Source organism: Anopheles funestus, chromosome 2RL (assembly GCF_943734845.2).
Source record: "Anopheles funestus chromosome 2RL, idAnoFuneDA-416_04, whole genome shotgun sequence".
Classification (NCBI taxonomy): Eukaryota; Metazoa; Arthropoda; class Insecta; order Diptera; family Culicidae; genus Anopheles; species Anopheles funestus.
In genome coordinates this window covers 58,474,369-58,501,766 of record NC_064598.1, presented here as the reverse complement: position 1 = coordinate 58,501,766, position 27,398 = coordinate 58,474,369, and the positions used below count along the sequence as shown (strand labels likewise).

The following is a 27,398-nucleotide window of genomic DNA, read 5'->3' as shown; positions in this document are numbered from 1 at the left end:
GGCACTGATTTAAAAATACATTTTTTTTTAAATATGGTACATTCATTTTATATGTTATCCTTCTTTGAACAATAAAAAGAGTCGTTACATGGATTCGTACTTTCAGTATCATGTTGATGAACATTTTGTATCGTTTGCTCTACCATTTTCATTTCATTGTCGTACGATATCTTTTCCATACAGCTGTATGACTGTGTGTTTTTGTTTGGGAATGCTTGAAAAAAATACTCATGCGGATAGTGGGAAAAAATGTTACACATTCGTCACCATTCCTCCTATTTCAATATCTAATTTATTAATTTGTTTGATATGAGCAATTTAACTATTAAACAGCCGGTGTGTTCAATTTAATTACATATTTGCCCAGAAAATAATAAACAACGCCACGAACGGTTAACAATTTTGACCATCAGAAGATGAAAATTCAACCACATTCTGATGTTTGACCCCCACCACAAATGGGGCGGTCCATGCACATGCCGATGTTATTTATTCCTCTTTCTGCTTTACACACCATCGTGCGTTAAATTCTATGCTTGCTCCTGTTGACTTATGTACATGGGCCAACATTATGTGTCAACATTCGACAGTGGTCGGTCGGTTTTGTACGCGCATCCCAGAAACAGATCGTTGTGTGAGTGTGTGCGTGTGTTTATTTTTTAAAGTGATAACAATTTCTAAGTGAAAATGATTCCTTACGCAAAGCGATATCTTCATTGCTGTGGGTAGTATGTGCTATAGCATCCGAATATAAAAATGTGAAATTATGAAATTATTATGAAAGGTTTTACATGTGTAGTTCCTGCTAGTGAACTAACTAGTTTTGTTTGTGTAAAATATGAGAAAATTGCGTTACAGATATAAAATAAGTCAAAGTGCTAGTTGAAAATTCGTGGAATGTGTCCATAATTGCTATTGCAGAAGTCCATATTGATGATGGTAAAAGGAGTAAAATAATGTGAAAATCATGTGTTATTAAGTAGTGAATCGTAGTTTCGAAACTTTTGAGCGATAAGCGAAGGTTTTTTTGTTGTTGCTGCCGAAACATTACACAATACGAACACCTTGACATCCTCAGGAATGAAAATGAGTCAGCTGGGAACAGTTTATGCCACCAAAAGGAGGCGCCGCAATGGCAAAAGGTATTTAAAAGAATGAGTTAATGCAAACCAATATTGATTACCTTAAGTGTGCTAGCACTGATGATTGTTTAAAGAAGCAACAATAGAAAAAGTATATTTTTTCAGCTAAAAAAAATTCTCTAAAACATTCCTTTTGGAATTTGTTATTTGGTTTTGTTAAAATAAATCAAAACATCATATTGAAGTGATTTCTCTTTTTTGTTTTTTTTTGCGCAGGTGCAAGTAAAGAACTGTTATCGCCATGGCGATGATGAACTTATTTTGCCCCAACCCTGATTCCTTGTGCCTAAGCAAAGTATACAATTATTCGCTTGTCCGAATGTTTGCCCTATTTTAGGCAACAATTTTCGAAGCTCCAAAATTGGCGATCATTTATGCAAATTTCCACTGCAACCGTAATGACTGCCGGCTTTTGCTGTTTTTTTTCCCCCCATCCTGGTTTTGTTGCTTCGAAGATGTACAGTTGAAACGATTCTTGGAATAAGCAAAGTTGCGTTTTTTGCAAACATTTACGCCCTACTGTTGGTAATTCTGGTTTCTTAGTAAATGGACACTTACTTCGACAGCATCGGATGAAAAAAAACCCGTCGAAACACGAAAGAATGGTTTTCAACAATGAGATCGATATTTGATTTTTTTTAAATTATTAAGCAACGTGAACATGTTCCAAGTTAATGTGGAATGTTCTTAATAATAAACAAAATTCTTTTAATAATTCTACGGTGTTTTTTTTCATTGAGCAGCCCTGCGAATGCAGATAGCAAAAAAAAACCATGCCAGCCAATGTGTCAACCTTTTGACCTTTTTACTATTGACCATACTAAGTTAAATGCCTTATCACAAGCGAATATGGATAACACGTTGTTAAATAATATTTGTGATAATGTAAGACCTTTATGCCCAACCTCCGGAATTCATGTTTAAATCCTGATCCAAGATCCCCGAACCAAGCCTACACTAGCCTGATCAGAACTAGTGTGTAACAATTGTTAATCCTTAAAGAACAGCAATTGTTTAACTCCGTAATAATAATAATAACACATCTACTATTACATCGAGAACAGAATGGAATGCATTGTGTATTCACAAATAATTCTTCAAATTTCTGCAACATGTGATTTCTTATACATGTGATCACATGTATAACCCATTCATCACAGGACTTATTCATTTCCTTGTCATTGGTTTTAGAGCAAAATATTGTCGACTTTCGTGTCAGCTAGTGCAGAGTAATTTTTTAGCTTTATCTGGAATTGTTTGATAGACCTGATTTTACCACGCAGCCAGAGAGTTGATCCTTGTGCTACCGGTGAACAAGTCGGATACGAATTTCGTTCCTGTTCTATCCTGTACTTTAGCCCGTTTAAACGCCCTTTTAACCGTTTAAAGACGCACAATTAATTCTACTAGTAAAGCTAGTAACGGCACTGGTCTCTTACAGGATGGAACAGGAACCAAATCCCATCCGACTCGTTCACCACGCTACATACCGATATGATCCTGTTGCTTATGGAATGATTGTTGCGTTTCTTAAAGACTCGCAAAGAATCGATACTCTACGCAACGGAAAAGCAAGAAAGCTCTACCATATTTTAGTTGAACTTGCATTCCATTCGTTTAATTTTGCTTTCTCCTTATTGCAATCTTGTGCAATTGTATCGGTATTCAAAAAATCCCCGTTACCACAACCGTTATTAAAAAAATTTCCTTCTACTTGACCTTTTGTGCGATGCCAGCCCTCGTGAACTGAAGCCAAACGTCAATTACTCGATTCGCGAATAATCTTCACATCTAATGAACACAAAATAAACAGAACATTGGCTTGCAGCAACACTTATCAAGAGTTCCTTGATTCTTTGCTGTTGTTGTTTTTGCGGTAGATGTGAAATCACACCACCGCCATTTTCATCCTTCAACCTCCCGGCAAGCCGAATTCCCGCGGCTGGTATTGGCTCGTTCATATCGAACGAGCGATTAATAATAGATGATAAATTACAAGTGCACATAAAACCATACCATTTGTGTGCGGCTATATTTGCCGAAACTCGTCAAAGCAGAAAGAAGCTAACAAAAAAAAGGCAGCGTTTTTTTGTTGTTGTAACTGATCGTTTACGATATCAGGAAGCTGAGTTCCGTCCAGCTGCAAGGAGAAGAAAAAAAAAACCCCTTAGTGTCGGCTTTGGCGACGTGTTTAGCACCATGCTTTCCACCAGCGAAGTCCCACGAAACTGCGTCTGACGCTGTGTCTAGAGTGCGCTTTATCAGGATGCGCGCCTTGCCCCGGTGCAGCAGAGAGCAGTGTTGGGCATTTATTGTTTGTGCTTTCTCAATATCGATCGCTTAAAAATCTTTTGACCCTTGCTGTGTTGCGACTTCAGCCTTACCGAAGCACTGGTCATTTTCCCGAGTTTAGTAAGATAGTCCATCTTACGCCCACTCATTCCTTCGAGCGCAGATTGGTGCTTATAGTAGGAAGCACAATATACGCTTGTAAGCAATTAAAATAACTATATGTTTGTAAAGGAAATTTTGTGCGCAACATTGCAACAAAATGTGTTTAAAAAAATATGTTTATTTCTTCTAATATTTCCATCTGTGAAAAAATTCCTAATGAAAAAGGCTTTCTTCATAAATGTGATCGATTAGAATGCCCTTTTCTTCCCTGCCTTTACCGTAAAAATATAACCACATAGTTAAATGGGGCGCCCGGCATACCGGTATGTTTCGGTTATTTCCATTAACTGCTGTTTCAGAACAACTCTTCGAACGGCCAGAATTGCCGGTAATGCACCACCACTCAGCCACGTTAGTTTGTCAGATGCTTCTTTATTATGCTTACCTTTAGGGCCCCTCAATTGATCGATCGATAACCGGTTATGGGGCGGTTTTGTTGTTGTGTCTGAGATTTTTTCTCCCGTTTTTTTTGTATCCCGCACCCGCCGGGTGCGCGAATGCAAGTGCAAGACCTATAAAATGTTGTGATCATGTGTGTTGTGTCCTTCTGGCAAAAAAAAAACGGTAGGTGTTGGTTTTGGCTGTGGGAAAAGTAAATACTAAATTGAAAACTCAATTTATAATATCTCATTCGTTCGAATAATGTGTGTGTGTGTGTGTGCGCCCGGTAACAGGTTAATCATGACTGCATTTGCGTAATATTTCATAGTGATATAATATTTTCACTGCAATCAATTCATTTGTTCCCTTTTAAAGCGTTGCCATGATCGAACGAACGAGGCAAAGGGAGATGAGCGAGTGGACGATATACCAATTACTACAATAAACATGGGTTTGATTTGATGTTTTTTGTTTGTACCTGAACTAATAACCGTTTGTTTCGTGGTTTTATTTTCAATTTTTTAATGTGAAAAAAGCTAACGATCGTACTATTTCTTGTGAATGTTTTAAGTATATGATCTTTAAAAAAGTGCTGGATTTATCTTTTTTATATTTCTGGAGGGCAGCATGTTGGGGTATGTGATAAACTAAAGAACCGGGTATCAAATCCCATCTGGACTGGATACGTGGTAAATTTAGTCAAGTACACCACAAATGACCCGCGTGACCTTAAGGGTCGTTAAGCCAACAAGAGAGGAAGAGAATGATATTCCAGGTGTTCTTGTAGAAAACGTGGTTGGGATCAATTAAGCCTAATGTACGGCATTTTGAAGTATTCTTAAGTACTACTAACATTATTTTTCTATACTATATACTATATACCTATGTATTTTTAATTTGGAAAGAGATTGATAGTCAAGCGTAAAAGAGAAAATCTTATAAATAGTCCACATATTTTTGAACGATTCATTCATATTTTTTATGATATGTAATAAATTTTAAATATGTTTAGAAGAACATATTGTAATCTAAATCTAATTAACATGTAGGACAAAATACAACATAACGAGGAATTGTCGAATGTAAATCAGATGGTTTAATCTGGCGTTTTAAATGTTGAAAATAGAATAGTAAAGACATAAAAAGTATAAACAAAGATATGAGAAGCTCGTCGTGATTTGTCCAATGTGAGTTCTTCCTACGAGTAAAATGATTGGCGACCAATTGCATTTTTACTTTATATGAAACAAAAGAAACTTTGTGGCGCTAAACATTTCACCGATTTAAGTGAACAAAAGGTTTCTCATGATGCCAGTGTTTTAGTATTTTAGTACAATCGTTTAGTACAATCGTACAATAGTCAAGTAAATGTGTCGTTCGGTTAAGTCAAAATTTTAACTGACGTAAATGGACGTTACTATCATGTCGCATTTTGTAGCAAAAATGTATTAAAAATGTATGAAATGTATTATTAAAATAGTATAGAGGCTCTGTATTTACAAAAATTTAAACTGGAGGGTTCTTTTATGAACAGATGAGTTTGTATTAAAAAAATAAAACTGAATAATATGGTTTTCATTTAATGTGTTTAAAAGGTACTTTAAAGGAAAGACAATCTAACAAAGTGATAGTAGTTTAAAAATACCTTAAATTTCATTTTTGCGAATATTTCACTTATAAACTCTACAATATAAACTAACAGAACTTAAACTAAACGATGGGAAAAATCTTTGAGAAAAGATTATGATTTGTTTAGGTAGCATAAAACAATGGAACCTACTTCGGTGAATAAGCTATATCGACCTTTCCAAATAGTTTTTATAGAACAAAAAATCATAAGAAGATATTGCGTCTTGTGGTACCGAATGCCTCAAGTTGCTTCCAAGCGGTTTAAGTGATCAATCTAGAAATAGTTTATTTTTTATATTTGAATTCGTAGTACCTATTAGATGTTGTACCAAGAGTTCCTTATCTCTTTATTGCTGTTTTGGTTGCTTTGGTTTGCTTTTTGTCTTGTTATGACAAAACGAATAATTGTGAAAAACGAAATCGCCAAATAGGTAGTTAAATAACTACCTATTTAAAAGTTCTGGCATACTTTGACTTATATTATACTGCCACCTGCCACTAGGTTATACACCACCTTGCTATAGTTTCTTCTCCTTATTTTTCCTCCTTTTACAACTGCTGACGGTCTTAGCCTGCCTTGGCTATTTATGATTTAAATTACCCATAGACCTGAATAATTAGACCTAGTGTATGGGAGGACACGGTCCAGTGCAGATTTGCTCCCAAACTCACGATGTTGACTCGTCCATGCATGGATTATACTATTTGACCACATCCACTATCATTATTCCAAAAGAACGACCAATAGAAGCGAACCGTGGAAAAGCACTCTGTCCCGTAATTCAATGAAATTATCTCCAGAAGCAGTAAATTTGATCATATATTCAACCTAAAAAACGTTCGGAAATGCAGCTACTTACAGCTAATCGTGTATTAAAGTAGCGTACGATAAGTACAGATACAACGCTTTTTATCACCCATGAGCCAATATTAAACTTTTATGTCTTGCTCTCTGTTCTGCTATCGTTTGTGTACTTGAGCTACACAACAAGTGTTAAAACAATTTGTTATTTAGCTGCAAACACTATCGCTTGTACCATTCTGTACCACCGTCGCAATAAATATGTCCCGTGGAGCATGTACACAGCAGCAACAGCAGCAAAACTGCCGAAACAGAAACTTCTCCCCACAAAAAGGAACGAACCGATCGGTGCATCTCTGCTGATCGTACTACATTTTTGGGCATTCTCCAATTTGATTGTGAGCTTCATTTTCGCGTTGCAACGCGTACCGAATATCAGAACCCTGGAGCGCCGCATCGATACGGTTGTGCTAACAATATATAAATGTATTTTTTGTTGCGTTTGTTCGTTTGCCTTCAATTTCTGTGGCGAATAATTTGCAAGCCGATAGACGGGGGGTGTGGTGGCGGACGGTTACCATGCCCAGTCTGCACAGGCGTGTGTGCAGCCAATGCAACATGCATGACGGTTGGATAAAAATTTTAATATTCGCCTTTTAGGATACCTCACGCGCCGGGGAGCTAGAGCAGCTCACACACAAAGCGATATTGCGATCTCGCGTGTACCCATGACAAGTCAAATTTTATGCTCTCTGCCTTGATTTCATCGTTTCAACGTAGTGTGCAGATTTCGGGACGATGCGGGATGATGCACAAAATCCCAATTTCTGCTGCAAAAGTTTTACTACTGGAATAAAATGTTACTAAACACAAACCCGTTTATCATGAGCTCCGGGATATCGTGGAGCAAAAATGGGGATGTTGTTTGTTTAATTTCTTTCCACTTTCTTCCCGCCCCGCCGAGGGCATGGGGGTCGAGCAGGTGGCGAAGAAGGGGGGAGAGAGAGAGGGTTTGTTCTTGCTTCTGGTCCGCGCAGCAATGAACATGATCGAGCCATCACTACACCCCAGCCTCACTACGTGCGATCGTGCGTCTCCCACAGGCACATTGCCTGCCTGCCACTGCCTGGTTACAAGCCAAGCAAGGCAAGATGCTGTATACTATACCATAGCCCGAGCGCCCATCATCAACACCGTGTTCGGTTCGAATGCTGGATTCCTAGGTGGACGATTCATTATAATTTGTTTATTTGTTCTTGGTGCCATTGTATTTTTCGCTGTTCCAGCTACCTTTTCGTCCTTTTTTTTTGCATCCCGGTGCAAGCGGATGCACCAGGGCTGATTGTTTCGTTAACATAAATTAAACTACTACTGTGCAGCAACACTGGCCGATGGCAACCCCACACCGTGCGACGGAATGCTGCATTAGTTAGGCAAACGTCAAGGCAAGGCTTTTGGGTTTTTGTTTTTTTTTTTTGCTCCCATTTGTTTGTTTTTTTTTTTAGTTTTGCGTAGCCCATCAATTCGATTTTTTCGCAGTGGAATGCTAAATCGGTTGCATTAATTTCTACAATTTATGTTTCAATGCTAAAATCATAAACACCCTTATGTGCATTTAAGCAGTTGCAATTTATTTTACATTATTCATTTTACCATTACTGTATCAATTGAGAAGCGGTTTTATGTACATTGCTCCTACACAACAACAATGGGGTTATATTTGTGTCTTCATTATACATGCAACAAACCAATTAAATTCTGTACTGCTTTAACTTTGCGTTTACTTCTACCATATTTATATATTTATATATTGCACCGGTTGGGAAGGTTAATCAAGATAGTTAAAATTTTCTATGGCCGCTGACGAAGGGAATTGTTTTTTTTTCTTCATCGCTAACAATAGTAAACGCAAGCGCACATGATGCACGCGATCCTCTGAAACGAAACGATGAGTTTGTGCGTGTATGTGTGTGAGCACATGTGTATGATCCAGGACAGGGCCACAGTACTAAGATTCTTGTGCTGTTGACTAGCTACCGATGGTTTGCAGGGGGGGGGGGGCGGGAGGAGCAGTTTTTTAGCATTACCTAAAACAATAGCGATCGTAAGAGAAGCTTATCAATGCTGAAGTGAAATGTGTGCAATGGAATTTATATGAGAACGAGTGTGTACTAGCGTTGTGCATAATGGCACAAGGTTTAGGAAAGATGCTAGAATAACAAATAACAAGACGATTTAGCAGCATTTCTGGAGGAAAGCTTTTGTGCACAGTTGCACTAATTTGACTACTGGCTTCTAATTCAATTCATTTCTACGCTAAATTGGTCATTTTCTACAATTGTACCTTTATGCACTAAGTATGATGAAGCACATACCTCGTCAAATAGTAATCGTTTGGAAGGTCATTTAAATGTTACCTCGTTGCATATTAATTTTTTTAATTTAATTTTTATTAGAATGATTGAATCAATTTTATTAAATTCCTTGTAACCATTTGGCAAATTATGGCTTAATTACGATATTTACGGTGCAAAACATTCAAAGAAGTGGTACAGTAAATAAATATAGGAAACGGTTAATCTCTCTTATCAAAAACATTTACAAAATTTTAATGATTGGCGATGATGGTGGCGAAAACGAATGCGGTACTATTTTACTTCTTCTAGTTGCGTTATTCTCGTTATTTCCATTAAAAAATTATAAGATCATGAAAACTTTCGGAAAAAGTAATGTTTAATTGTTAAAATTGATGGATAAATTAACTAAAGGGGCTGCCCGGTGGTGCATGTGATAAACGGCGTCGGTCCACACGGCTGGACTGGGTTCAAATCCCATCCGGAACGTCCCCCCGTAGCAAGGACTGACTATCCGGCTACCTGGTAAAACAAGTCTAGTAAGCCAGAAATGGCCGGCGTGACCTGTAAGGCCGTTAAAGCCAAGAAGAAGAAGAAAAAGAAATTAACTAAACTTACCAGAACTAATTGTACCCATTAAAGTTTATGTGTTATCTTTAGATAATAAGTTATTAACACTCATTGTGATCCACACTAATTGTATATTTTTTGTCATTCTTATCAGCGCTACAAAGGATTCACATCTTATGTAGGGATAAGGTCAAGATAGTTCATCTTCATGATGCAAAATATTCACTAATCTGAATTCTAGTAAAAGACATACTAGGTTTTGGTCGTAGGGCAATCTGTTACCTATCAAACGTGTGGTGGACTATGAAAATATGTTTTGCAAATGGCACAGATATAGGAATTGAAGTCAGCCGTCGACATGAAACTATGTTCTGGATTATTTAATACATTTTAAAATAATTTCTAGAGCCAAAGTAAGAGATGATTTATTTTTTGCTGATTAGGAACGGAAAAAGTTAAAGATGTAATAAAAAATTACAAGTAAGACGATACTCTGGTATGCTGATCTTAGAGATAAAAATGTAAATTTGACACAACAGTTGAAACATTTTATAGACCATTTGTTAGGAAGCATACCAAAAACATATTTAAAAACTGGATTTAATTTGTCGATATTTCTACGAGTTCCATGGCGCTTAACGGCGAATTATGCCATGCCCTTTCTGTTTTAGTTATCCTTTTGTTCACTGAAAAAAATAATATTATTGTCAAGCTGGCAATGTCGGCTAAGCATACTGCCGGAACTTCCATACTGAAGTGTAGAAGTTTTACATCGTGAGGCACTTTGTATCCGCCGGGTATAGGTAATATGGCTATTTATTGTAATATCTTCTCCGCTCTGGAGTAAAGCTCAGCACAGAAGGCTAATTCCGCCCAAACAACAGCATATCTGATAAAGTACTACTAGATACTAATGATAAAAACCGAGACGGAACGACCTCGGACGACTTCTTCGCGAAGTTGACATAACCGGCCAAACGGTGAAGAAATACTTTGACAAGATGAACATTGTTGTGCGAACGTGTTAGTCGAGGACATACGCAGTTGAGCAGCAAGTAATTACTCACAAAGAGCAACTTAAGGTGCTGGTGGTGAAAAAAAATGAACGAAAATGTTGAACGATGCGAGGTGTCAGGGTCTCTGAAGGACAGGCTTGGGAGCCATGTGCCTAACGTACACGATACCACCACCAAATAGATAAACAGAGACGACTCCCAGACCATCAATCGGTGAAAACGAAAATTTACTTTCTTTCAGGACTTTCTGTATTTAGGAATATAATCATAAAATGTCTTCCTGTAGTAGGATCATGATTATTTCAAGAATTCAAGAAAACCATGCAAGGATGATGAATATGTCGAATTTGACGCCGAAGTCGACATCGGAACAACTGTTGTTGGAATTAAAATCCAGTTTTAGTATCTGATTAGGTGTTGATTCGTGAAATTTATATTCTGTACATAGAGTTTATGCACTTTTGAATGAAGATGTTATCTGTATTGTTTATTTATTGTTTACCTTATTTTATCATATGTATAATATATTTTTAATAAAGCATTTAATATATCATTGGAAGTTCCAGCTGCTGAAGTCCGACAGTTTGACCGGTTCATGAGGATTTAACCGTTTGCAAACGATGGCGTTCAATCGGCATTTTGATGTACTCTTCCTGGAGACCGTGTGGTTGTCAAACAGGTTGTAGTGAATAGTATGTTTTTAGTACATACCTTCGAAAATCTAACGAATTCCCTTCTGACAGCTGGTGAAGCAGTGCTAGATCATCCTATATTATGGTGTTCCCGTTTTAATTACTTGAGGCTATCTGACGTGTTTCCCATTTATTTTGGGGAAGCTGTTTGAGTTTGTAACTAAACTACGCTGATAAACGTATTGTTGTTTAAAATAGCTAAAAGCTTATTCTTTAAAATGTTGCATCTGTATCATTACAACCATAACTTGGAGAATATCTGTCTGTAAAATATGGTTTGCAATTCATACAACAGCAACAGCAGCTTAAAGCTATGTTGTCAAATATTTGAATAATCTCTCCTTCTCTTTTCTTGGCTTAACGACCCCTAAGGTCATGTCTGCCAATTCTGGTTCACTAGACTTATTTTACCACTTATCCGGATTGTTAGTCTTTCCACTTATTTTACCACTCAGTCTAGTTCTACACTTATTTTACCACTTATCCGGATTGTCAAACAAACAGCCATTTCCCTACAGGGCTGTTTATTATTCATTCGCTTATTCATTCATAGGCTCTGCCAACTATTGTTGGACATGGTCTTGAATTTAACCTTAACTGAATAGTCATATCCTGGATATGTGATCCCATATTCGAGTCGTACTATTTACAATAATTTGCAGTCTACGGACCTTCAGCAATTAGGAATGGATTAGCACAACAACGGGTTAAAGCTGAAGTATAAAACATCTTTTTTGTTTTTGTCAGCTATTATTCAGGTATGTCAAAGAAAGCTAAAACAAAATCAATTTTTCCTTGCATTACAAGTACAGCGTGATACATTACATGCAGTATTAATGCGCAAACCACATGTTTGTCTACTTCTATTGTTTATGTGTTTAGGAAATATTTTAGTACAATCACCAGTATTGATTCGATGAGCAAAGTGGGTCGAGCTGTTGTTATTATTATAGATCATTAAGTAACAACAACTTGAGCATGCGACCAATTTCCGAATAATGGAATCCGTAACTACACCTTTGGGACGGACGACGCAGAACAAGTACAAACGGCTGGTGTTCATTACTAATGTTTCCTTTTTAAATCGAAGTCACGTGAGTCAAACAATCGGCGCAAGGTGAAATAACGTCCCAACCGAAGCCATCCGTGGGGTTCGATTTGCGTCATTTCACTTTTCATTATTCACTATTGTTAACATATTACATACCCTGACCGCAGAGCTACCGTAGCGTTACAAGCGACCTCTCTAAGGAGCATCGCAAGTATCTATCGACCATCTAATAATGGGTATCATTTTCCGCCTATTGATACGTAGACGTTCAATTGTCTGTGCACTTTTGTTGTGTTTAGCGATTGATACAAACCAATTGAATCGTGTCCCTTCCGCCCGGTAAGATTTAGTCGATATCAAATGATCAGTGGTCTCTCAACATCCGTCAAGGATATGGCTTGCTGTCTGCTTCCCTTATGCGGTGCAGAACGTTCGCTCCCTTTCGGTTGCATTTGTTACATTGAACCGTGCGTCAGTTACCTGCAGCACTGGATACAGTCACCTGATTAGGTTCCGAGAGCAAAAACTTCCCCGTCGTCCTGTAAACCACAAAGCAAAACAAAATACACCAAAAAAAGGACCAAACATAACGTTCTGTGGCGGGGCCACAATAATGCGGATGTGAATCAAGCCAGCCACGAAACATATGCTTCCCCGGCGGGTGAGGAGTTTTGGTCCTGGCAACAGTGTTTGAAACGCCCTTCCCGATTACTTGCATTGTCGGACGAGCGACTGTGGAGGAACTGCGTCAGGCGGCCACCAGTGTGAGTTATTAAATACGCGCGTGACTCATAACCTTTGTTTTGTGTTTTTACTGGTATCGGCGGTGCCCCCTTTATGGGCGGTGGGTTTGAAGGTGTAACCATTCTAGGCGGATATTTTCCACTGTCTGTTTTCGGTTCCCCTCGGTACCGAATATAGTGAAAATGCGACGCACAGTCTCCCCGAGATCGGTGCAGGATAAACGCTAAAGGGAGCAGCGAAGGACGCGTGTTCTATGGACCTTCAACAAAGCAGAACAAAACAGAAGAAGAAAACGAAAAAAAACAACACTGTCACGGGTATAGCCGAGCCCTTGCCGGTAAGCTTTTGACCAGTTTTCCATTGTTTTCCCTAATCATGGTTTCATAGCAATAAAAATACACGCAAATAGTGCAATATCCGTTTTTCGGAAGGAAACCGATGGTAGGGTTCAAGTTCTAAATGGATATTAGATCCTTAGCACAGGATAAGATATCGACCGGTTGGACGAACATGTTAACGAGGTGAAGTAAAAAGGAGTGCTCTGCAGACGGCAGGTCCCATACCGGTCGGGTGGTCGGGAGCTAGTGTTAGAAAAATCGTTGCTCTACAACAGGACAGGTAAGGCGCCCCGTAAGCTCTGGTAGGCATTTGCCATTGCGTGAAGAAAGTTATTCTATGGGTCAGTCACCCCTTCGACCCTGTCCGTGCGCGAAGGAGAATGGCAGGAAATAAATTAAGTAAACGCCATCGCGTCGTCCCATGCATAACGGAACCGACTACAACAGGATCCCCTAAGTTGTCCGGTGTTCCATTCCAGTGAACCGGATGTTCGGTCGGGAACAGAGGGAGAAACACACCAGTCTCATTATACAAATGGAACCACCAGCTGACGAGAGTGGTCAATAACGATCTGCAAAATTGCCCCTTGGTTTCGATATACGACACGGTAAAAGGTGCAGTTTTCGTTGATCTTAAAACTTCATTCTCTCTCTGCCTTTCTCTCTTGCATGGGTACATGCTGTCTAGTAACTGCCAAAGAATCCTTCTCTACACTTTTAAGCCTATGCCTACACATACACACACACATATATAAATGTTACATCGCACCTCCCTAAAGGTAAACCGGCGTTAAACCCCGAACCACGATCGCGAACTATCATCTGGCTGATTTGTCGGATATTCTCAGCATCTTTGACCCTCGAGGGTATAGGTAGATGGTAGGTGATGCGTTGATGGGGGCGGAAAGGTTGAAACATATGTTATTAATTGATTTTTAACAGACATAAATATGCTGCCATCAAAAGGATATCATATTTTCATCGCTGAACATGCCCGTTGCTACATGTTAAAACGGCTGGCATCATACACAGAGTAACGTGAGCGCTTGTTCGTTTGTGTTCCTTTTCGGTTGGAGTTTTTTTTTCTTCTCTTATTCTCGTCCCCCCCCCCTTTTCAATTTTATTGATCCAGCGACTAATTATTCGCTGTTGCGTGTGTGTGATAATCGGCCATTAGAATGCAGTTCGTGATTCGCGAAAGTTATTGATTGATGTATTGATTAGCGCACGACCCGTGTTGGGATAAAGTATCCCGTACGATCAAGCTTAATTTTACGAGTGGGATGGATATAATTTAGCGCAGGGATGACAAGCATCATGGGTTCATTACCGCAGTGTTTTATTGGCCCATGTGCTGGATGCAAACACGGGTGTGTATCGTCTTTGGTTAGTAATAATGCTGACGGAGGAGCGATCGCTCATGTGCATGTGTTTGTACTGTGCATGAAGGGACGATCGTTTTGTGTAACATTCATTTGTATTGCTAATAGTAGCGTACAGACAACAACAGTGTAAATATAACAAATAAATGATAGATTGTTTGCAATTGTTTATTTTCTAAACAATGTGGCCGACTGACAAACGCCGCATGTAATTTCTTGCATAAATACCATTTAAAACACGAGCAATATTTTGAAACCATCGTTAAATTAAAAGCATACACATACACAGATCCCTCATTTTCCGTGCTAACCTGTCCAAAAATAACCGATCAACAACACAAAATGCATACATGCCATTGCGATAATATGCAATGTGGTGTCTCTGTTCTTCAGTGTGATGCTCTTTACGATCGATCGTTGTCCGAATGGGCTGAACATAGCGAAGCGGCAGCTGCGTGAAGTGCCGTTTTACTGTAATAATTATCTTTTCAGTCATTTATTGTATAGAAGGCGACGGGTTGATATCGGAAAGCCTGATGCGCACTGTGGCTCGATGCGTTTCACTGAACATTTGCCGAGCGGAAGAAAGGCTGTTGGGTTGTCTCGATTGGCAGACATTTGTCTGATCGAACGTCACAACGACAACGGCCAAAAAGGAGTAAAGAAATGCACATGCTGTTGATGATGCCTGTGCAGTTCAGTTCGTGCGGAAGGCAACATTAAACTAGAGTTGGGAAATGAATGCAAAATAATTATTAGAATGCTTCCTTCAATTCGCTTGCTAAAAACTCCTTATGCACACCCTTATCGGTTTGCTATAATTAATATCCACTGCATGGGATACCAACGACATAGTTTGCGAATCCTTTCGTCTAGTTAAGCAGTTTTATGTAATGTTTTTCTCCTGTCAAATGAAAACACTATCTGGCACGATCACACGATGGTGTACACGATTTTATACAAACCCGCGAGTGCACTGTAGGCAAACTGAGGTGACCATTTTCACCTGCTCAATGTTTTGCACAATTAAAGTTCTAATGAAATGCAGGTGCCGCCGGTATCATGAACCAATATATACATATACACGGCAAAAGGTGTGTGTAAGTCCATCCGTGGGGAGAGAAATAAAGGATAACGGCCTCAAAGGCTACACCAAAGCTAGAAGGATAATGATAGTAGCTTCTTACCGCTTTTGGTATGTTATCGAGCACACAAAAGTGAAATGGTGCTACAGCTCGCAATTGCAGTTTCTCAATTAAGCGGCTCGATTTCAACAATGAAAGCTGCAGCTTATGCTTTTGCGTCTGCCATCACCCCCAGTACGTACAGGTCGTTGTGCACTTCGTTTATGAATTAAACATTTCACCCCTTTAACCACACGAGCATAACGAATGCTTAAGGTAAATTAAATATATGTGTTCGTTTTTTTTTGTTTGCTGCTTCCACCGAACGTTCCACGCTGCCCCATTGGCAGTTCGTACATTCGTGGTTGGAATGTCTTTTCAGCGCAAAAAGTATGGCGTGGACATTTAATCATAAAAATATGCCAAAAGCTTAGAGTGGCGGCACCTTAGCTTTGCTACGCTAATGATTTTAAGATAATTGCCAAAGGTTTTTTTTTTTGCTATTGAGGTTTCATTATGGGAATGGGTTGCCTTTCTTTGCAAAGTAATTAATTTCAACTTGCAAGAACCCCACGGAAAAGGCTTGAAAAGGAGGACAGTTGGTAAATATTTGCTTATGTTAAAGAGTTCAATAGGAAAGGAATTTTTACGTATTTCAAATTATTATTATTTAAATTATTAGTAGCGGTAGCGTCTGCAACCAAATGTTACCCCCCCCCCCCCCCCCCCCCCCCATTTAGTACAGTTCTTGCACGCAGCGTCCGCGCATTATCTTATCGTCTGGCGCAACCTGATGCATTAATTTTTGCACTCATTTTCATTGCACTGGAAACGATTTGACCTTAACAAAGTGCTATCTTGTTCGCGAATTGAGTGAGAATTTGTGGAATTTCGATTGATCTGTCACCATTTAAAACGCTCTCTACCGTGTGCATACACTCGGGGCGACCCGTGCATATGTTTTGCATACATAAGCGTTGCGCGACGCTAAATCAAAAAGCTTAAAAAGAGACCTAACCCCTAACGGCCCTTTTTGGCAATTAAATTTAAATAAACCGTTCCACCACATTCGATCTGCTGCTGCTGCTGCTGCTACTGTTGCTGCAGCTCTGGATGCTGTTTTTGGCTTATGATTAATTCAACACCTCCACCTGGGCCTGGTATCCGACGACTGTCGTCTTCTGAATTACACACGGAACGGAAGCTTCTCGCGATTCCTGAGCGCATTCGAAGGCGTTCGTAGTCAGTTGGTTTAATTTTTACTTGCTACCACATTCTACCACTGTCCGTTCGATTGGTGGACGGGTTCGATTGCAATCCGATAAAATCCCACCTTCCCGTTCCCGCGGACAGGGTTTGTTTTTTTTTGTGTGGTGCGGTGCGGTGCGGAGGGCATGGGGTGCACGTGTTTCTCTGAGCCTGCACGGTGACATGGATATAGGCTTGCTGGCTGGGATTGTTCATTTGGCTGACCTGTCGTCCGATTACGGCAGTAAGAAATGGGACTGCAAGTTTGTTTTGCCATTAGTCTTAATAAAAGGTGAAGATTTCTTGTATTTGATTCTGTTCCGCTACCCTTAACACACTGTATACCGACTCCGACTCTGTTGCCGGACAAGCGAACCCTCACACAGTGTGTAAAAGCGTCAGTCACGATACCAAATTTACGGCATTAATTCGTTTTTTTGCTATTAAATACTATTTTTTATACAAATTTTGTTTAACTATAATTTTTAAATTGACTGAAATCGAAAGAGTAAATTTGTTAAAGATTAATCGTTGCCTATAATAAACTAATGAATTACGAGCATTTTAAAAGGGTAAACTATTGTTAATTTAAAATAAGTTTTAATTTTTAGCAATTACAATGGTTTTGCATTTTGCTAATCATTACAATTCTGACGCACCTCTCAAATAGCCGATGCACACTGTGCGATCATCGCGACTGTCCTTATGGACTTTCAACGGTTTTGCATTGAAACGAACGGGTCTAACCTTTATACTCCCTTTTGAGTTGATAATTACTCTCATACATCTGTTCTACACGAAGGTGACACCCATGCCTTCTTACTACGATGGCCATTCGATGGCTTACCGCGGAAAACTTCGTTACACGGTTGTCGTATAATGTGGACACCTTATCCAAAAGAAATACACCCACACAAAAACACACACAACACAAGAAAAAAACCAGAGTGAAGCGAAAGGAATTAAATCGTTCGTTCACACGTTTGGAACGATTTAACACCTTCAGCCGGGTGTGCTGGTGCGATGATTTCGCTTCATATCAAATGTAGCCAATCCAAGATGCAGCGAAACAACCGAAAATCAGGCAAAAAAGAATTCCCTTAAAAAATTCTAAGTTAGCACAACAACAAAAAAAACGAACGATTGTACAAGTGGCTTGTGTTTATATTTACCTTTCCACAGCATCAAGGCAACTCCGAAAGAAGGCATCACCAAGAGCAACCCTTCCAAACGGCACCGTGAACGACTGAATGCTGAGCTGGATCTGCTTGCCTCGTTGCTACCATTCGAGCAGAACATATTGAGCAAACTGGACAGATTAAGCATTCTGCGGCTGTCGGTCAGCTACCTGAGGATTAAAAGCTATTTCCAAGGTAAGATTGTTGTAACGCAAATGAAACAACGTTACTTATGCTTTGTCTTGTGACCCTATCGCCGTCTGTCCTGTTCTTCCTTACCCATGTAGATGATCTCAAAAACTTTGTCATGTTTAGTGAATGAACCCAGAGCATTTGTTTGTCTAAAACTTCTCACTTGATGCTCATGATAATATAATAAAATAATGTGACACCTTCTCGTATCTAACGAACTCATTCTTGGGACAGCTTGTTACAAGATCAATAATTTGTCAGGTTTCATGTATACCCAATTGTTTGATTCGACGACTGTGGCCGTACGACGAAAACTTTGAGAAAACAAATCAAATTGCTGTCGAATTGCTGTTCTTATTTGTCAGACGATCGTCACGAAGATTTTTCAAATGTTAATGAGTGCTTAATGCAAGTCGATCTTTACATCTTTCCGCTTAAGGAGTCATTGTCGCGTATGAAATTATTTAATATGGAAATAAATTCCGACATTTTTGAATTGCAATGATCTTTTAGAGCACTCATGACAGTGTGAATCAGTCGTGTGGAGTAAATATATAGCCCAACTTCTTATTAATTCTTCTGTAACTTCAACTTCTTATCATGAGCGTAGGGATGATTTGGCTTTCTTACAGCGCATGAGAAAAGTTTTCTATAATTGCAGAAAATTTTGTTCGATTTATATTGAAGTGATTTCAATTATCATTCTCTCTGTTGGCGAAGGAAAGCCCATGAATGGCTTTATACAACAAAGGGTGTTGAGAAGGATTAAGTTGAAGGATAGTTAGGTTTTCGAAGAAAGCAAAAATAAAAGCCGCAAATAAATAATTGCAGAAAATAAATACTTTATTTTTATCTCAAATATAGGAGAGCAGAAAAAGTTATTTCGCGGATTAGAGAAAGGATCAAACATAACGAGGCATTTATCTCTTTTAACACAAAATATCTCTGCATCGAAGTTTTGTTGTACGATTGTGTAATTTTTTTGTAAACTTTGCCTAAAAAGCAAAAGCATTCAAAGCTAGAGCTCGTCAAAATAGTTGTCATAAACTATAATTATCCTGTTCCTGCAAGGAAGCATGGTAGTAAGATGTGTGTCAGGTATGTTTCTTTAGGATAGATGGCTTCTAGTTACTTTTTTTTTTATTTTAAAAGAAAACATTTGTGAGAAGGAGAAATTTAAATAAATGAAATGAAGTTACCATATAATAGGCATGGTCTATGTAGCTAGTATTAGGCAACAGAAGAAGAAGAACAAATCACAATATAAATATTTGAATAACTTGTTATAACAATTAAAATTGAAATGTCAAGAGAAAAGAAGATTAATTGCATGGTACGCGTATTTTTTTCTTACAGTTGTGATGCACAAAGAAAAGGGCGAAAATGGCCTGGTAACACATTCCGCTTCCGACGAAAGCTATCGTGCCCGGGATTTTACTTCCTACGATCATAGTTTCATTGTCGACAGCGATATGTTTTTACAGGTATGTATCAAAACCAACAATTATTCTATGATCGGTGATCTTTGTGCGTTAAGTTGTTTTAATATGAGATAAATAAATTACACTTGTACTATAGGATGTGTGATCGTTATAGTTTATAATATTTTGGATTTCTACTTGAATCTATATTGCATTTCTTGCGCCTTATATAATAAGAAATTTCGCCAGTCAGTAGCAAGGACTGACCATCCGGCTATGTGGTAAAAATAAGTCGTGTAAGTCAGAAATGGCAGACGTGATTTTAAGGTCGATATTCTTTTGAACAATTTATATTACTAAGCAAAGAATGTTTAAAACAGTTCAAAAGGTCAAAATATTCTATTTTTTTTTACAATTAAACATTAGCTGAATCTCTGTGTACAAATCGCTGTCCATTTGGCGGATTCGAAGAAAGTTGATCTCATGGTTTCATTCATGCAAGTGATTAGAGTGGTTGATACAAGCGCCAAACTAGAGAAACTGAGATGCTGACCATCATAATTATGATAGCAGTTGGGAGACTTGCGACGACCCAAACAACCCGTTCGCACCATCCGACAGTACCGCTTCCGGCGGGACGAGTTAACTCTTCGTACTGTAATTAAAGAAATATCAGCTCAATCAAGAAGGGACGGGGACGGGGGGAACAGTGAAGCAACATGTGCGGCGGCAAATGTGGTGATGCCACAGTATAATGCTTCACAGTATCTTTCCGACTTCTGAGTAATCGTTATTTAATAGCATATTTGATTGGAAACTCATTTCTACCGAAGCGTTAACAGCCGAACCGAAGTTAAAGCTTCTTCATTTATAAAATTCCGCGACTTTGTGTAAGCGCACACGCGCGCACACACGTTGTAAAACGATGGAACGATTGGTCATGTCGGTATGGTTTTTAAAATAATTATTATTGTTGTGCATTTGTTTATAAACCTTCAAAAACAATTTTCAAAGGTTTTGAGTTTGACTCACAAAACGATGGGACTATCGTTTTTAATTGTTTTTAGTGTATATTGTTTGTAATCCCTTTCTGATTTCAAATCTACAAATATGGTTTAAAAAACATAGACTTCATACGCAACATTTGGCAGTGTATCAACGCGCAAACAACATCATTCAGCAGAGATAAAAATTGAAATAGTTATTGCACATAAAAAATAGTAATTGTGTCTTAACGGTGTAGGTAATGATTTTTAAAATGTATCTATTCTTCTCACTGTTTCTAGGCATTAAACGGTTTTATTATGATTCTTACCTGTGAAGGAGAAGTCTTTTTTGCAACACACACCATTGAAAGCTATCTTGGATTTCATCAGGTAATTTATTAAAAACAAGCAAACAAACTAGTTATTAGGTAATGCTTTGCTTAGACTGCAATTAGGCTACATTTTGTGAATAAAATTTTGGAAATTTAATATTTGTTCTTCACAACCCAGTCGGATATCATTCACCAATCCGTATACGAGCTGGTACATTCGGAAGATCGCGAAGAGCTGCAGAAGCAATTGCTGTGGAATTCTTTTCTACCGGCCGATCTCTCCGGTATTCAACTGTCGGAAGCGTTGGTGCCGGAAAAGGACAAACTATTGGAGCGTAGCTTTACCGTCCGGTTTCGCTGTCTGCTCGACAATACATCCGGTTTTTTGGTAGGCATATTTTTTTTCACATAAATGGGAAGAGTATTTCACTGATCGGTTTTAACCTATCTCAACAATACAACTACTGCAAGCAGCGCTTAGACATACGAGGACGGGTTAAGGTATTGCATGGTCAGAACAAAAAGAACGAGGAGCCACCATTAGCGCTGTTTGCATTCTGCACACCATTTGGGCCGCCTAGTCTGCTCGAGATTCCACCCAAGGAGAACATGTTTAAATCGAAACACAAGCTAGACTTTTCGCTCGTGTCTATGGATCACAAGTATGATGCGCAGCAATTTGATGACATTAAGAAAATGTAATAAATAATTCCATACGCTATGCTTTTACGTTTCAGAGGCAAAAACACACTCGGCTATTCGGATTCGGAACTAGCAAATATGGGTGGATACGATCTGGTGCACTACGATGATTTGGCATACGTAGCAAGTGCTCATCAGGAATGTGAGTGTGAAGTGATCGATGGGGCAACATATCTAAAGAGTATTTTATGGAGTATATTTTCTCATTTCAGTACTGAAAACGGGAGCCTCTGGTATGATTGCATATCGCTATCAGAAAAAGGACGGTGCATGGCAATGGCTGCAGACCAGCTCTAGGTTGGTGTATAAAAATTCAAAACCCGACTTCGTTATCTGCACCCACCGGCAGCTAATGGAGGAGGAAGGTCGTGATCTGCTAGGCAAGCGGACGATGGATTTTAAAGTACGTTTTGACATTTTTTATAAACCGTGCGATGAGTTGATCAAATGTACGATTACACTATTCTTTTCCCCGGCACATTAAAAACGTGCAAACAGGTAAGCTATCTGGATGCGGGCATCTCTTCGACCTACTTCGAATCGGATCAGCTGATCGTTAGCTCAAACAACAGCAGTGCACCAAGCTCACCGACGACCTCCCAACAACGTGCCAACCGGCGTTATAAAACACAGCTGCGCGATTTTCTCTCCACCTGTCGCCATAAGCGTAAATTGCCCAACCAATGCACCGCCGAACAGGTATGAGCATACGGAAACATGCGTAGCACCGATCGTCGAGATCGGCATTAGGCATTCGTATGCAGTTAGGCCATTGGCGTGTATTCTGATAGTTCTTGAATATTCATGGTTCTTTGTGGTAGAAAGATCTATTGTTTTTGGGATGAAACAGTAAAGACAGTAGAGAATCAAGTTTCTCAGAGGCCTCTAAGCGGCATGGTAATTGGGGCCCCAAACTATAGATGGTCACACTGTCAATAAACTGAAATCAACGAGGTTTATTTTGCATTGATTTACTATAATCGATCGCAGGAAGTCAAATTTAGAAAATACTGACCGTGGGGCCGGGAACCATTTTTGGCGGCTCTAACTGTTAATCCTCGAGGTCCCTAAAACTACGCTGGTGATGACGAAGGAAAAGGGGGGTGGGCGGGGGTAGCTGGATCCAGCGTTAGCAAACACACCTCACAAAGGTGTGCATATGGTGTCCAGGGAAAAAAACTCATTGATAATGCAGTGGGCTCGGCTGTCCATATCATTCCCTGGAAAGCGACCGTTCTCGGTTTAAAGGGGCTCCTGGTACCTTTAGCTGCACTGTAGGATAAAACGAGAGGGGAACCAATTGGCAAACTCGTCACCGCCTTTAGCTGATACACAATGGCAAACCTGTGCATACAGTTTACAGGAAAAAAACACATTGTTAATACTGGACCCCGGCTATCCATATGATTCCTTGGAAAACGATTTATCTGGCTTTTAAAGGGGCCCCTGGTGTTGGCCCCGAGTTGCACGCAGTAGCTTCAAATTAAGAGGACGGGGAGGGGATGTCGTTTTTCGGGGGATCCGCTACTGTGTAAACAAGGAGCGTTATTGCTAATCCAACACTCTTATGTTATTGTCACCGTATTAACCTTTTACACCGACGTATCCCACAGGTTTCTCCCAGTGTCTCGGTCGTGGATTATATCCCTGGTGGACCGCCAGGTACGGCGGCGGCGGCTGCTGCAGTTGCTGCGGCTGCCTATTCGAACAGCATCAACAGCGTGTATTCACCGGCAGCCCATTTCCCCGGCTCGGCACCGGACAACGTGTACATGGCTGGTCCGGTTCACTCGTCGAACTTTTACCCGATGCCCGATAATCTTTTCCACCAGTATCGGCTGCAAGGTGTAAGTGGCTACTATCCCGAGTATCATACCAGCACTAGTGCATCCACCTTTGTTCCTACTAACGGGCTTATTCCGTACGACAGTTATGGAATCACTAAAGAGGACACCATGCGGTGGCATGAGGGGACAAAGAGTTACGGTGTTGGCAGCGAGTCGGGCCAATCGCACCCGGCCAGTAACGAATCGTCACAGCAACCGGATGCGCCCGGTGGTGGATGTGCCACAGGCGAAGCCACCTCCTATCTTGTCAGTGGCTTCGCAGCTGCTCCCGGTACCGATCCGAGATCCCCTCATGTCCCCAAGGGCTCGTGCCAGCAGGGCAAAAGTGTTTCCCCACACTCATCCGAGGAGCTGGTCGATCCTTGCTGTACCGTCGATGGTAACGCCACACCGACCAAAGATTCGATCGATCGTCACACTCACCATGGCAACCAGTCGCAACAGCATCATGGAGCGCAAAACGCACAGCAACAACATCACCATCATCCCGGTGCTCACCATCAACCAGCTCACCACCATCACCACCACCACACACACCACCACCATCAGCAACAAACTCAACACCATCATGCAGTGCAGCATCATTCGGATATGCAACAGCAGCTCCATGCGCATGCCCATCACCATCCGCATCCATCGCACCGCCATCGGAACGGTGATGGATCGGAGGAACACAAGTTGGCTAGCGCCAAGTCTTCGGCATCCTCGTCACCGATCCGTCACAGCGAACCACAGCGCCAGACCGTTCTTATGTGGGGTACGTCCTATAATAACAGCGACCCAACAGGTGATCCCCATGCTAGCAGTAGCAATGGTTCACCACCATCCTACGATTATATGGATTCTGCGGGTAGCTTTAATCTTGTAAACCTGCCAAAATCTGGTTCCGTTGGTACCGCCCTTAGTAGTAATGAATTGAATAATAACGCTAATAACTCTATCAACACGAGTTCCACCACGGGCGAACAGACGCATCATCTTTCCGACCCATCTACTAACAATCCCAACCAAACGCATCCAGTCACTTGCGAACCGTCTGCGCAACCATCCAGCGACACGATCCTGGAACCGATCGATAGCAATTCCCGTGGGGTTGCAAAAACGATCCCGACTCACATGGCGCTTGCTAAATCGAAAACCCTGCAGTCTGCCGATTCCACCGGTGACACCAATGCTTACACCGGTAAACAATCAAAAGTCTATGCTAATCATTCTAACCAACAACCACAACAACAACCAGCGACACAACTGCAGCACGTTACTGAACCACTCTCGGATGGAACGACGGCTGTCGTTGCGATGGATCCGACCAACACTATTCCTGCTTCCGCCGATACTAAATGGTATTGCACAGATGATGCATAACACTCATTCGCGCTCTAGATCCAGTGTACTAACACTATCGTTTTGCCACTAATGCATGCAGCCCGCGCAACTAATACCTGCCACCCCATATGCCTTGGTGTCGTGTTCGTCCTTTTTGCGTCATTGCGTGGAATACGTAATTCCGCTGATTTCTACTTGATCATGGTCGGCACCCATGTGTAATCCTGTGTGTACTAATGGCACCACCGTTCCAAAACATTAAATAGTGCTCTCGAGCGCACCACTAGTGGAAAGGGGGCTAGAGAAGAGGGTGTGCGAGACTAATAACTTTATGAGGTACGAACAGTGTTGTCTGTAGTATTTGTTGCACTTGTGTAAAATTGTGTAGTTTAACATGATGCGTTGATATTTTCTATAACATTTGATTATTTTCCTGCTTCCACACCAATTTTATCCATCATTATTTAAACGTCGTTTTACTGATAGACGATTGTGAAGTCCAATGGTTGGGTGTTTTGTTGTTTTATATCGAACAGTATGGTTTCTTTCATGATCTATTTATCTGCATTAGCAATAGTTTGCGTTTACCATCGGTTCCTTCTCCAGTAGCTCATACTAAACAACTTTTAGACCATCCCACCACAAATGTACCTAGCAAAGCTAACAAAAATACAGGGAATCCCCGAAATACATTATTGTAGCGGAACGTAGAAATATGTACAGAAAAATCTGCTTATTCTGTTGCAATTTCGTTAAAATTACCAGTTATAGAATCATTACCAAAAAATGTTTAGATCTATGGTTTGATTTAATTAGAAGATATTTTTGACCAAATTTTAACTAATCTCTTTAAAATGTGTGTAAAAAAAACACTAAGTTGTAAAATTTTATTGAATCATGTTGAAACATTTAGCAGAATACCTTCCAAGAAATGGAACTTATGCTCTATACTTACGTTTTGTGCAATTATCCTAAATGCAATTTATTTAATTAGTCATATTAGCAATTGAACGCCGCTTGTTCAATTGTATGATTTCCGTTTTGTAACACGTTCCTTTTTGTTTCTGTAGGTGATGCCCGACACAAGCGATACACTGACCGAACCGATTCCTTCGATGTTACCAAGCGCGAACGAACAAAATTACATTGCTGACATACAGCAAAATTCAACTCCATGGACATGGCGAATGTTTATGCGAAGCATCACATCTCAAACGAGTCACTAGTAGGCGCTGGTAAATAACGCACAACATCGACAAGATGGATCGCTACAAGATTACGATTGATTGCAATATAGAACGGAATGATTCCTAACAAAGAAGTATCGTGCAAAACAAAAACAAAAATTGACCTGTTTTTTTGTTACATAGCAGATAATACACTTGCTGCGTAATACGCTTGACATAATGACCTTTTACAGTTGCTAAATTTTATTCTATTTTTAACATTCGTGTGTTTTTCAACTGTTCCCGATAAATGTAATCTATCTCTTTTTAAACTAAAAGCAAATTGTAAAGCGCAGCCAGATAGCGTAACTTAATAAAAAAAAAACATCGAAAACTTACAAACTCTTCAAAAATCATGCATGAAGTGTTTCATAAATTTCACGAACTCCTTACAAACAAGTAATACAACTATAGCTGGATAGGAAGGAGCAAAGTCATGCATAATAATATAACGATTAAACCAATTCAATGGTTGAATTTTTTGTGTTTACTATAACTATGAACTTTAAATAAATTGATGTGATCAAATTAAGCTATTTAAATTTGATTAAAACTACAGTAAATATAAAGTTGATTATTTACAACAAACTACAAATACATAATGGAGAATGTATGCGAATGGCAGTTTCATTTCAAACCTGGCAAAAAACAATTAGCGCTGGAATTGAGTTTAGTGTATAGGTTTGTATGAATAAATATTTTTAGCTTTAGGTGTTCAATTTTGAGCTCAAAAGTACTGACAACATTCATAAATATCATACTATAACTTGTGCCTATGAATTTTGCATGACTTTTACCCACTGTCTCTATTCCTAATGTACAATAAATTGTTTACATTTGGCTCCTACACAATATTACAAAACCTGTCCAACAAATGCTTCCTCAACACAACGTTTCAAACATTTGAGATAATCTATTTTTTTTATTTTATCAAACCATAATCTATAGTTTAGTTTTTCATTATACCGTCGTTGACGTCAGCACAGTTTGCTATAAAACAGGGGTGGTAAATCCGTTTCTTTCATTTATGGCAGTGGGAAATATTTTGCCATAAATTTTAAATTTAACTGCCATAATACAAGACAGCAGAATATTGCAATATAAACTACTAATTATAGTTTTTACCTTTAGAACGTTTTTCTTTACTTCTACTAAGACATGTTGGGGATAATATAGCCATAATCGCAATGGCCCACCATTCACTTCATTCCCAGCTTTGCCAACTCTGATAATCATGAAGTGTGGTTTGGCTGTAGTTTTC

The 27,398-nt window shown here is 39.6% G+C and overlaps 1 protein-coding gene across 4 annotated transcripts; it reads left to right on the top strand.

Moving 5' to 3' along the window:
• The first annotated feature begins 79 nt into the window (after window positions 1–79).
• Window positions 80–26,614, top strand: LOC125761861 (aryl hydrocarbon receptor). Of its 4 annotated transcripts, none has more exons than XR_007418146.1 (11): window positions 80–1,142; window positions 18,110–18,300; window positions 19,654–19,781; window positions 21,005–21,094; window positions 21,215–21,424; window positions 21,511–21,698; window positions 21,774–21,880; window positions 21,951–22,141; window positions 22,237–22,437; window positions 23,352–25,247; window positions 25,982–26,096. XR_007418146.1 is itself a non-coding variant. In XM_049423415.1 (11 exons), exons 1-11 carry the CDS (start codon window positions 1,081–1,083, stop codon window positions 26,062–26,064), a joined length of 2,442 nt encoding a protein of 813 aa, XP_049279372.1. In that variant the 5' UTR covers window positions 80–1,080; the 3' UTR covers window positions 26,065–26,614. The 4 variants fall into 4 exon arrangements, 3 of the variants coding, with proteins under 3 accessions (XP_049279372.1, XP_049279371.1, XP_049279370.1); XM_049423415.1 differs by having other exon boundaries at window positions 23,352–24,342; window positions 25,982–26,614; XM_049423414.1 differs by having other exon boundaries at window positions 23,352–24,928; window positions 25,982–26,086.
• Window positions 26,615–27,398: the final 784 nt, after the last annotated feature.